The sequence below is a fragment of the Halichoerus grypus genome, chromosome 13 (genome assembly GCF_964656455.1).
Source record: "Halichoerus grypus chromosome 13, mHalGry1.hap1.1, whole genome shotgun sequence".
Taxonomy (NCBI): domain Eukaryota; kingdom Metazoa; phylum Chordata; class Mammalia; order Carnivora; family Phocidae; genus Halichoerus; species Halichoerus grypus.
Window position 1 is genome coordinate 63,423,933 of NC_135724.1, and position 12,992 is coordinate 63,436,924.

Consider the following 12,992-nt stretch of genomic DNA (forward strand, 5'->3'; position numbering starts at 1 on the left):
CTTTTCACTCCTAGTAAATAACCTAGTCTCCCACTTCCTGGAAAGAACATAAGTCATGAGGCAACAGTTTGCTCAGCTGCCTACCACCTACCCCGTGGACACCGTTTCCTGCATGGACAGTGAGAGAGGCGACATCCTCACCTGCAGCGTGCCTGAGCTCTGGCCCTTCACCCCCCCTGTAGCCGGAGGGGCTCCATACTGCCCTTTCTTCCTCTCTTTCTGCATTCTCAGCCTTCCCGCTGCCACCAAATCCTCCTCAGAAGTATGCAAACATGCTCACATCTTGCTAACCTTAGAAAAAAATCCATGCCCACTGCAGTTTTCCATCACTTTCCACAGCCTCCATCACTGTCCCTGCATGAATATCTCACAGCCACTGTCCCCAAGTCTTTCCCTTCAACCTCAGCTCACTGGTGTTGGGCTCTGTTCCCCATGTGTTGAGGTCACTGCCTTCAGTGCTCAGTTTTCAGTCTTGTGTTTGTATGTCCTGTCTGCCTGACTTCCGCCTTGAAACAACCTTCCTCAGGCTCCTAATGCACCATGCTCTTTTAGCTTTCCCTCTTCCTTTCTGGCTCAGAGTTGCTGGTCTTCTCTGCCCATCTCTTAAATGTGGATGCTCCCCAGGGTCCTCTTCTCATTCACACGCTCTCCAACCACTCACCTGCTCTAAATCCATCTGTGTCATGATGACCCTCAGTCCATTTCCACCTGCAGACCTATCCTCCCAGCTCTCTGTTAGACTCATCATGGGTTTAGTTTCATAAGCCCACGAGCCCTACAAGTCCCTGGTTGTGGTCAGCATTCTCCCAGCCTAGAGCTTCTTGGCTTCTTTGCATTTGGGATTGGCGCCACCCTTGGCTTCAATCAGTATCCAGCCATATCACCCTCTATCCTCCTTTCCTTTCCACCCCCACCTCCCTTCCTTCCAATCAACTTTCCAGGTGTGCCAATTTGACTCTTACATATCTTCCTAGTTTATCCCATCCTGGTCAGAGCCACTGTCTCTGTCCTGGATCATCAGAGCAGCCACCTACCCGGTCCCGTGTCCTCCACAGCACAGGCAGGGTGGGCTTCTGAAACACCACTATAGCCACACCACTCCCTGGCTTCTTCGTATCTGTGGGATTACTTCTAAAGTCATAAACATGGTTTATAAGACCCGTGATAATCGGACCTCTCCCTATCTCTCCAGCTAACTTGTCATCACTCACTATCTTCACCTTCAAATTTCTGTGTCTTGGCCACGCTGAGCTTCTCAGGGTTTCTTCATTAAAACTTCCCCTGGTAACTTCACTTGGGCTGTGTCCCCTGCCTCCCTCCTCTAACTCCTGTTCATCCCTCAGGCTGCAGCTTAGAATGGAAGCTGCCTTGGTTCCTGCCCCTTGCCAGTGGTTATGTACCCTTGATATAATTCCCACAGTTTCTTGAATGTCCCCTACCATCACACTAGTCACACAGCACTGTGTTTGCTTGCTGATATGTCCCTCTCCCCACCAGCTCTGTGAGGGCAGGACCAAGCAGGTACCTTCTTGGAACAGAGTAGGCAATGAGTATATCAATGAATGAATGCCTATTCTTCAGAAATTCTGTTTATTAAGACATGGCTTTTCTTTTGCATGCACGAGTTGTACTCTAAACCAAAGAAATCGGTTTCCATTACATGAGGAATATGTTTTCTTAATAATTATGACAACTCCAAGGAAAAGATATTGGCTACTATTATGTCCTGGATGTCTAAGGACCAAATGCTTGGGAGAAGGAAAAAGGCATATTTATCTGCACAAATACCTGCTGCTCTATGAGTAAATAAAACTGCTGTTAGGATAAGATGGCATGGACAAATCCCCAAAAAGAAAGAAAAAGAAAAAAAAAAAAAAGGACAAGACATTGGGCTCTAATGAAGCTGATGTCCTGGGTGTTAGAAAAACAATTATAATGGTAAATTCCAGGGTCAATCTTGTACATGAAATGAAGTCACTGTTCATCTATATAGTGAGGGCTTAGGGTACCACAAAGCTCCTCAGATTAAATGTAGGTCCCCTACTGAAAACTCTTTTTACTGGGCTCCAAGTTAGTTAACAAAGGCCAGGAATGGCTTCCCTATAAATGGACTTCTGAAATAAACATTTTGTTTATCCTGGCAGAGGAAAAGAATAGTCTCCAGGAACACTGATGGTATAAACAGAAGTGTGTTAGTCTAAACCACAAATCAAAATGATAGATTTTTTGGGAAATTTCATATGATACAAGCTGATGTTTATCAGATTATTTAGCACCACAAATCTGATGGGATCTAGCAAGGCCGGTGTCTCTGAGACAGACACAGCAGTCTAGGGCACTACGACCTCATCTCAATTTCAATCCCTTTAATATCTAGTTTCCTTCCCAGTCTTTTCCCCGAAACCTACAAGATTGGGGCAAAAACTGAAAAAAGGGTGGATGGAGTTCAAGAAGATAACAGCAGTAATGGAATAGAACCAGTGGCCCAGGAAAAAATCAGGTCACTGGGAAAAAAAGATTGAAAGGATGGAAAGGATAAGAAAAGATAGATAAGGAGGTTTAGAATGAGCCTGGAGTCAATACAATGGCACTGAACTCCTATCTTTCAATAGTTACCCTGAATGTAAATGGGCTAAATGCCCCAATCAAAAGACACAGGCTATCAGATTGGATTAAAAAACAAGACCCATCGATATGCTGTCTGCAAGAGACTCATTTTAGACCCAAAGACACCCCCAGATTGAAAGTGAGGGGGTGGAAAACCATTTACCATGCTAATGGACACCAAAAGAAAGCTGGGGTGGCAATCCTTATATCAGACAAATTAGATTTTAAACCAAAGACTGTAATAAGAGATGAGGAAGGACACTATATCATACTTAAAGGGTCTATCCAACAAGAAGATCTAACAATTGTAAATATCTATGCCCCTAACATGGGAGCAGCCACTTATATAAGCCAATTAATAACAAAAGCAAAGAAACACATCGACAACAATACAATAATAGTGGGGGACTTTAACACCCCCCTCACTGAAATGGACAGATCGTCTAAGCAAAAGATCAACAAGGAAATAAAGACTTTAAATGACACACTGGACCAAATGGACTTCACAGACATATTCAGAACATTCCATCCCAAAGCAACGGAATACACATTCTTCTCTAGTGCCCATGGAACATTCTCCAGAATCGATCACATCCTAGGTCATAAATCAGGTCTCAACCGGTACCAGAAGATTGGGATCATCCCCTGCCTATTTTCAGACCACAATGCTTTGAAACTAGAACTCAATCACAAGAGGAAAGTCAGAAAGAACTCAAATACATGGAGGCTAAAGAGCATCCTACTGAAGAATGAATGGGTCAACCAGGAAATTAAAGAAGAATTAAAAAAATTCATGGAAACCAATGAAAATGAAAACACAACTATTCAAAATCTTTGGGATACAGCAAAGGCAGTCATAAGAGGAAAGTATATAGCAATACAAGCCTTTCTCAAGAAACAAGAAAGGTCTCAAGTACACAACCTAACCCTACACCTAAAGGAGCTGGAGAAAGAACAGCAAATAAAGCCTAAACCCAGCAGGAGAAGAGAAATAATAAAGATCAGAGCAGAAATCAATGAAATAGAAACCAAAAGAACAGTAGAACAGATCAATGAAACTAGGAGCTGGTTCTTTGAAAGAATTAACAAGATTGATAAGCCCCTGGCCAGACTTATCAAAAAGAAAAGAGAAATGACCCAAATCAACAAAATCATGAATGAAAGAGGAGAGATCACAACCAACACCAAAGAAATACAAACAATTATAAGAACATATTATGAGCAACTCTATGCCAGCAAATTAGATAACCTGGAAGTAATGGATGCATTCCTAGAGATGTATCAACTACCAAAACTGAACCAGGAAGAAATAGAACACCTGAACAGACCTATAACCACTAAGGAAATAGAAGCAGTCATCAAAAATCTCCCAAAACACAAAAGCCCAGGGCCAGATGGCTTCCCAGGGGAATTCTACCAAACATTTCAAGAAGACTTAATACCTATCCTTCTGAAACTGTTCCAAAAAATAGAAATGGAAGGAAAACTTCCAAACTCATTTTATGAGGCCAGCATTACCTTGATCCCAAAACCAGACAAAGACCCCATCAAAAAGGAGAATTACAGACCAATATCCCTGATGAACATGGATGCAAAAATTCTCACCAAAATACTAGCCAATAGGATCCAACAGTACATTAAAAGGATTATTCACCACGACCAAGTGGGATTTATCCCTGGGCTGCAAGGTTGGTTCAACATCCGCAAATCAAGCAATGTGATACAATACATTAACAAAAGAAAGAACAAGAATCATATGATCCTCTCAATAGATGCAGAAAAAGCATTTGACAAAGTACAGCATCCTTTCTTGATCAAAACTCTTCAGAGTATAGGGATAGAGGGTACATAACTCAATATCATAAAAGCCATCTATGAAAAACCTACAGCGAATATCATTCTCAATGGGGAAAAACTGAGAGCTTTCCCCCTAAGGTCAGGAACGCGGCAGGGATGTCCACTATCACCACTGCTATTCAACATAGTATTGGAAGTCCTAGCCACAGCAATCAGACAACAAAAAGAAATCAAAGGCATCCAAATTGGCAAAGAAGAAGTCAAACTCTCACTCTTTGCAGATGATATGATACTTTATGTGGAAAATCCCAAAGACTCCACCCCAAAACTGCTAGAACTCATACAGGAATTCAGTCAAGTGGCAGGATATAAAATCAATGCACAGAAGTCAGTGGCATTCCTATACACCAACAACAAGTCAGAAGAAAGAGAAATTAAGGAGTCGATCCCATTTACAATTGCACCCAAAACCATAAGATACCTAGGAATAAATCTAACCAAAGAGGCAAAGGATCTGTACTCAGAAAACTATAAAATACTCATGAAAGAAATTGAGGAAGACACAAAGAAATGGAAAAACATTCCATGCTCATGGATAGGAAGAACAAATATTGTGAAGATGTCAATCCTACCTAGAGCAATCTACACATTCAATGCAATCCCCATCAAAATACCATCCACTTTCTTCAAAGAAATGGAACAAATAATCCTAAAATTTGTATGGAACCAGAAAAGACCCCGCATAGCCAGAGGAATGTTGAAAAAGAAAAGCAAAGCTGGCGGCATCACAATTCCAGACTTCCAGCTCTACTACAAAGCTGTCATCATCAAGACAGTATGGTACTGGCACAAAAACAGACACATAGATCAATGGAACAGAATAGAGAGCCCAGAAATGGACCCTCAACTCTATGGTCAACTAATCTTTGACAAAGCAGGAAAGAATGTCCAATGGAAAAAAGACAGTCTCTTCAACAAATAGTGTTGGGAAAATTGGACAGCCACATGCAGAAGAATGAAACTGGACCATTTCCTTACACCACACACAAAAATAGACTCCAAATGGTTGAAAGACCTCAATGTGAGACAGGAGTCCATCAAAATCCTAAAGGAGAACACAGGCAGCAACCTCTTCGACCTCAGCCGCAGCAACTTCTTCCTAGAAACATCGCCAAAGGCAAGGGAAGCAAGGGCAAAAATGAACTCTTGGGACTTCATCAAGATAAAAAGCTTTTGCAAAGCAAAGGAAACAGTCAACAAAACCAAAAGACAACTGACAGAATGGGAGAAGATATTTGCAAATGACATATCAGATAAAGGGCTAGTATCCAAAATCTATAAAGAACTCATCAAACTCAACACCAAAAGAACAAAGAATCCAATCAAGAAATGGGCAGAAGACATGAACAGACATTTTTCCAAAGAAGACATCCAAATGGCCAACAGACACATGAAAAAGTGTTCAATATCGCTCGGCATCAGGGAAATCCAAATCAAAACCTCAATGAGATACCACCTCACACCAGTCAGAATGGCTAAAATTAACAAGTCAGGAAATGACAGATGTTGGCGGGGATGCGGAGAAAGGGGAACCCTCCTACACTGTTGGTGGGAATGCAAGCTGGTGCAGCCACTCTGGAAAACAGTATGGAGGTTCCTCAAAAAGTTGAAAATAGAGCTACCATATGATCCAGCAATTGCACTACTGGGTATTTACCCCAAAGATACAAAAGTAGGGACCCGAAAGGCTACGTGCACCCCGATGTTTATAGCAGCAATGTCCACAATAGCCAAACTGTGGAAAGAGCCAAGATGTCCATCAACAGATGAATGGATAAAGAAGATGTGGTATATATATACAATGGAATATTATGCAGCCATCAAAAGGAATAAGATCTTACCATTTGCAACGACGTGGATGGAACTGGAGGGTATTATGCTGAGCGAAATAAGTCAAACAGAGAAAGACATGTATCATATGACCTCGCTGATATGAGGAATTCTTAATCTCAGGAAACAAACTGAGGGTTGCTGGAGTGGGGGGTGGGGTGGGAGGGATGGGGTGACTGGGTGATGGACACTGGGGAGGGTATGTGTTCTGGTAAGGGCTGTGAATTGTGCAAGACTGTTGAATCTCAGATCTGTACCTCTGAAACAAATAATGCAATATATGTTAAGAAAGAAAAAAAGAAGAAGAAGAATGTAGCAGGAGGGGAAGAATGAAGGGGGGGAAATCGGAGGGGGAGAAGAACCATGAGAGACGATGGACTCTGAAAAACAAACTGAGGGTTCTAGAGGGGAGGGGGTTGGGAGGATGGGTTAGCCTGGTGATGGGTATTGAGGAGGGCACGTTCTGCATGGAGCACTGGGTGTTATGCACAAACAATGAATCATGGAACACTAAATCTAAAACTAATGATGTAATGTATGGGGATTAACATAACAATAAAAAAATTAAAAAAAAAAAAAAAAAAAAAGAATGAGCCTGGAGTATCACACTCCTCAACTTAAGGTCTGAAAAATAATACATAATTGTGTTTTTCTCCATTTCCAGGAGTTTCTTCTAAACACAGAGTCAGAGAAGGGGAGTGTGGACTAGTCTCTAGACCAACATGGCTTGTGTTACTGCTTTGGCTGAGGCCAGAATGAGCTATGTCTAGTGAGGTGGTCTGTGCCGCGAAGGCTCTGGACAACCAGTCTGTCTTTGACCTTCCATAGTGTCCCAGATCCTTGTAAGTGTGACTTGGCACCAAAGACTTTCTTGTTACTCTTCTATTTTAGGTTTTAAAAGCCTTGTGCTAAACCCTTCTTGGACTGGTTTTCCTAGAAGGAATTTCTTAATTTCTTTTTTTTTTGCTTTTTATTTTTTTTTATTATTATGTTATGTTAATCACTATACATTATGTTCCATGATTCATTGTTTGCATATAACACCCAGTGCTCCATTCAGTATGTGCCCTCTTTAATACCCATCACCAGGCTAACCCATCCCCCCACCCCCGTCCCCTCTAGAACCCTCACTTTGTTTCTCAGAGTCCGTAGTCTCTCATGGTTCGTCTCCCCCTCCGATTTCCCCCCCTTCATTCTTCCCTTCCGGCTATCTTCTTCTTCTTCTTCTTCTTTTTTTTAAAACATATAATGTATTATTTGTTTCAGAGGTACAGGTCTATGATTCAACAGTCTTACACAATTCACAGAGCTCACCATAGCACATACCCTCCCCAATGTCTATCACCGAGCCACCCCATCCCTCCCACTCCCCACCACTCCAGCAACCCTCAGTTTGTTTCCTGAGATTAAGAATTCCTCATATCAGTGAGGTCATATGATACATGTCTTTCTCTGATTGACTTATTTCACTCAGCATAATACCCTCCAGTTCCATCCACGTCATTGCAAATGGCAAGATTTCATTCCTTTTGATGGCTGCATAATATTCTATTGTATATATATACCACATCTTCTTTATCCATTCATCTGTCGATGGACATATTGGCTCTTTCCATAGTTTGGCTATTGTGGACATTGCTGCTATAAACATCAGGGTGCACGTACCCCTTCAGATCCCTACATTTGTATCTTTGGGGTAAATACCTAGTAGTGCAATTGCTGGATCGTATGGTAGCTCTATTTTCAACTTTTTGAGGAACCTCCATACTGTTTTCCAAAGTGGCCGAGGAATTTCTTAATTTCTCTTTTTTGTCTTTTTTTTTTTAAATTTTATTATGTTATGTTAGTCACCATACATCATTAGTTTTTTTTATTATGTTATGTTAATCACCATATATTACATCATTAGTTTTTGATGTAGTATTCCATGATTCATTATTTACATATAACACCCAGTGCTCCATGCATAACATGCCCTCTTTAATACCCATCACCAGGCTAACCCATCCTCCTACCCCCCTCCCCTCTAGAACCCTCAGTTTGTTTTTCAGAGTCCATCGTCTCTCATGGTTCATCTCCCCCTCTGATTTCCCCCACTTCATTCTTCCCCTCCTGCTATCTTCTTCTTCTTCTTTTTTTTTTTAAACATATAATGTATTATTTGTTTCAGAGGTGCTGTGAATTGTGTAAGACTGTTGAATTACATCATTAGTTTTTGATGTGGTGATCCACGATCCATTGTTTTCATATAACACCCAGTGCTCCATGCAGTACATGCCCTCCTTAATACCCATCACTGGGCTAACCAATTCCCCCACCCCCCTCCCCTCTAAAACCCTGTTTGTTTCTCAGCGTCTATAGTCTCTCATGGTTCATCTCTCCCTTCAATTCCCCCCCTCATTTTTCCCTTCCTTCTCCTAGTGTCCTCCATGCTATTCCTTATGTTCCACAAATAAGTGAAACCATATGATAATTGACTTTCTCTGCTTGACTTATTTCACTTAGCATAGTCTCCTCCAGTCCAATCCATGTTGATGTAAAAGTTGGGTATTCGTCCTTTCTGATGGCTAAGTAATATTCCATTGTATATATGGACCACATCTTCTTTATCCATTCATCTGCTGAAGGGCATCTCGGCTCTTTCCACAGTTTGGCTATTGCGGACATTGCTGCTATGAACATGGGGGTGCATATGGCCCTTCTTTTCACTACATCTGTGTCTTTGGGGTAAATACCCAGGAGTACAATTGCTGGGTCATAGGGTAGCTCTATTTTTAATTTTTTGAGGAACCTCTGCACTGTTTTCCAAAGTGGCTGTACCAACTTGCATTCCCACCAACAGTGTAAGAGGGTTCCCCTTTCTCCACAACTTCTCCAACATTTGTTGTTTCTTTCCCTGTCCATTTTTGCCATTCTAACTGGTGTAAGGTGGTATCTCAATGTGATTTTGATTTGAATTTCCCTGATGGCTAATGATGATGAACATTTTTTCATGTGTCTGTTTGCCATTTGTATGTCTTCTTCAGAGAAGTGTCTTTTCATATCTTCTGCCCATTTTTTGACTTGATTATTTGTTTTTTGGGTGTTGAGTTTGAGAAGTTCTTTATAGATCTTGGATACCAGCCCTTTATCTGTAGTGTCATTTGCAAATATCTTCTCCCATTCTATGGGTTGCCTCTTTGTTTTGTTGACTGTTTCCTTTGCTGTGCAGAACCTTTTTATCTTGATGAAGTCCCAAAAGTTCATTTTTGCTTTTGTTTCACTAGCTTTTGGAGATGTATCTTGAAAGAAGCTGCTGTGGGCGATGTCAAAGAGGTTACTGCCTATGTTCTCCTCTAGGATTTTGACGGATTCCTGTCTCACATTGAGGTCTTTCATCCATTTTGAGTTTATCTTTGTGTATGGTGTTAGAGAATGGTCGAATTTCATTCTTCTGCATGTGGCTGTCCAATTTTCCCAGCACCATTTATTGAAGAGACTCTCTTTTTTCCATTGCATGTTTTTTCCTGCTTTGTCAAAGATTATTTGACCATAGAGTTGAGGGTCCATATCTGGGTTCTCTATTCTGTTCCATTGGTCTCTATGTCTGTTTTTGTGCCAGTACCATGCTGCCTTGGTGATCACAGCTTTGTAATATAGCTTGAAATCGGGCAACGTGATGCCCCCAGCTTTGTTTTTCTTTTTCAACATTTCCTTGGCGATTCAGGGGCTTTTCTGATTCCTACAAATTTTAGGATTGTTTGTTCCAGCACTTTGAAAAATGTCATTGGAATTTTGATCGGGATGGCACTGAACGTATAGATTGCTCTGGGTAGCATAGACATTTTAACAATGTTTATTCTTCCGATCCATGAGCATGGAATATTTTTCCATCTTTTTGTGTCTTCTTCAATTTCTTTCATGAGTGTTCTGTAGTTCCTAGAGTATAGATCCTTTACCTCTTTGGTTAGGTTTATTCTGAGGTATCTTACAGTTTTTGGTGCTATTGTAAATGGAATCGTTTCTCTAATTTCTCTTTCTACAGTTGCGTTGTTAGTGTATAAGAAAGCAACTGATTTCTGTGCATTGATTTTGTATCCTGCCACATTACTGAATTGCTGGATGAGTTCTAGTAATTTGGGGGCAGAGTCCTTTGGGTTTTCCACATAAAGTATCATGTCGTCTGCGAAAAGAGAGAGTTTGACTTCTTCTTTGCCAATTTGAATACTCTTTATTTCTTTTTGTTGTCTGATTGCTGTTGCTAGGACTTCTAGTACTATGTTGAACAATAGTGGTGAGAGTGGGCATAGTTTCTTAATTTCTTACGGGTTCTACAAGCAAGCTCAGGCAACAGCACACTGCAATATTACTTCCAGACAGATTTTTTAAGAGAAACCACTTGATTCCATGACCCGACCTACCTCGAAGCCAGGATCTGTGAAGCTTTTATATCAGCCACAACATGTAGGAAATAGTAACTCATGAAAACTCTTCTTTGCAGCAGAAGGAAGGCAAAACAGATGCTGTCCCAAATAATTCCTGCTTCACCACTGGGTAGTTTACATGAGGAATCATCATCAGCTGGGGTAAAAAAGTAGAAAAAAAAACAAATTAAAATTAACATCCATTTTCATTGTCATTTTATAATATCTGTAGCACAATCAGGCTTGAGGAATCCCACAGGCATAAGAGCGACATTCTGATGCATGGACTCACTTATGGGTGCATTTATTTACAGGCAAAGAAACATATTTCAAATCCAATATCAACGTTGATTCATAAGACTGACCACAAGTGACCTCTTGACAGTGTAAGGCACAGGAGGGTCTCTTTGTCAGGGATGGCTCTTGAGTGTTTCTCTCTCTTAGAGGGAGAGAGATCTCTTTCTGCCTGAACAAGGGCCATGGAGAAATAATGTCTGTATGTCCCAGTGCCAGAGGCAATGCTCTGATACAAACAAATAAACAAAAACAAAAACCAAAACCACCTCTTCTGGCAACAGTGATCTGGGGTAACCAGAAGAGCAGTTAACACAGTATTGTCTATTAGAAGAAGAGGTATCCACAGACATCTTATCCTAAATCAGAACAAATTCCCAGTTACTCTTCATCCTGGGCAAAGCATAACCTGGGTTGGAAGCCACAGTGGGGAGAGTGTCATGTTCAAGTTTCCCCATCCTGGGTGCCAAGGAGGAGCATGGTGTTATCCTGGGTCATGGTTCAAGAGGCAGAGGGATGGAAATGGAAACTTCTGGAACTGTAGAGACCCTGAAGTTCCTCCCAGTTGTTTTCCTGAGTCTGAAGCTCCCTGAGCTTCCTGAGGAGAGAAGGACCTGGAAGCCAGAGGAACTTTCTGACAACCCAAGATTCTAGCGGCAACCACCACAGGCCTGTGGCCTTCTGTAACTCTTCCTAATGTAACTCAAAGAAGTTTGGGGAGTATAATGGGCCACACCTAGTCCCCAGACCTGCCAGAGTCTGAGAAGTTTCCAGAGGATGATCAAAGATGCCTGGAGTAGGAGCACTTCATGTTATGGACAATAGATTCATAATGAACTACAGTCCTATTGCCTCCATCTAGAGGTCAAATTGACTGTCACTGCTTTCTCTTTTCTTTGTGTGCTTTGGCCCAATTTTAAAATTAGAACAATACAACCATCCTTCCTTCTCTGTCCTTACACTTCCAAATTTGCCTTGCATACTTACGCATTTTATAGCCTTTGACAGTGCAGGCCAGGCTGAAAGCTTGGATCAACCAGCAACTATTTTGAACCAATTTTTCAATGTATCCACATGCTCCTATCTGAAAAACAAATGGGAGTGGCAAATTGTGAAACTCTGTGCCCAGAAAAAGAGGTTGATGCTTTGTGATCCTACCCTGTGTAAGAATTCACAAAGTCTCCGTGCCAATGATTCCAGGAGGTACCTGTAGAACCTAAAATCTCAGTCACCATGGGGTAGTGCACTTGGTGCTTTAAAAGCACCATAATTTCCTTGGGGAAATAAACCCCATGAGTAAAGGGAGAGTCTTTAGTGTGATGATTTCAGCACTTAGAAGCACTTGTCTTTTCATAGAGAAAATCTTGGACTTCTGTAGGAACAAGCCAAACGCTGATATCAAACAGGTGAACAATGACCCCCAGGACTTTGATTTTGGTATAGTTATTATCTCACAAGATTGGACAAATTAAACCTATGCTGTTTGCCAGGAGATCATCACAAACATCAGCTGCATGGCATTCTTAAAATAGGAAAAGAACATGCATTTTGAGCCTTTTTTGGTTAATTCTCTGGGCAAAGGAATATTCTTTATTGATTGGCATGTCGTTGTCTCTCTCATAACAATGATTTACGTTAAGTTCACATGCTGAGGGGGAAGAAGTTTAAACAGACAACGATTGCAAGCCAATACATAAAAGGGATGGCTGAACTGTGTGTGTTTCCTGGGAACATGTGAGGTGGGAGTATATTTAGAATTTGTTCCCAAGTTGGCAGTTACTCAGCTTGAGTCCCTGCACCCACTGGAACATGCTCTTCACATGACTGTCTCTGTCCTACACGGCCATACTTGTGTTTGGGTTCTCTACTTTGGGAGTGTCCTCCTCCCTTTGTCTCTCTGGACACCCTTGAATCTAGTTTTCAAGTCTCTGATGGGTTCAAATGGCACCACCTCCCAGAAGTCTGCTCCCAGTTAATTCAGGCAAGGTATGAGGCACTCCT

At 41.4% G+C, this 12,992-nt stretch overlaps 1 protein-coding gene across 3 annotated transcripts in view; it reads right to left on the minus strand.

The window, feature by feature from the left end:
• PIEZO2 (piezo type mechanosensitive ion channel component 2) overlaps positions 1-12,992 on the minus strand; it is a 492,797-nt gene that overhangs the window by 66,772 nt on the left and 413,033 nt on the right. For all 3 annotated transcript variants that reach the window (XM_078060633.1, XM_078060632.1, XM_078060634.1), the window contains 2 exons: positions 11,979-12,075; positions 10,695-10,854 (listed from right to left, as the gene is read on the minus strand). In XM_078060633.1, coding sequence (XP_077916759.1) covers positions 10,695-10,854; positions 11,979-12,075 — 257 coding nt within the window. The remainder of the gene's footprint in view (positions 1-10,694; positions 10,855-11,978; positions 12,076-12,992) is intronic.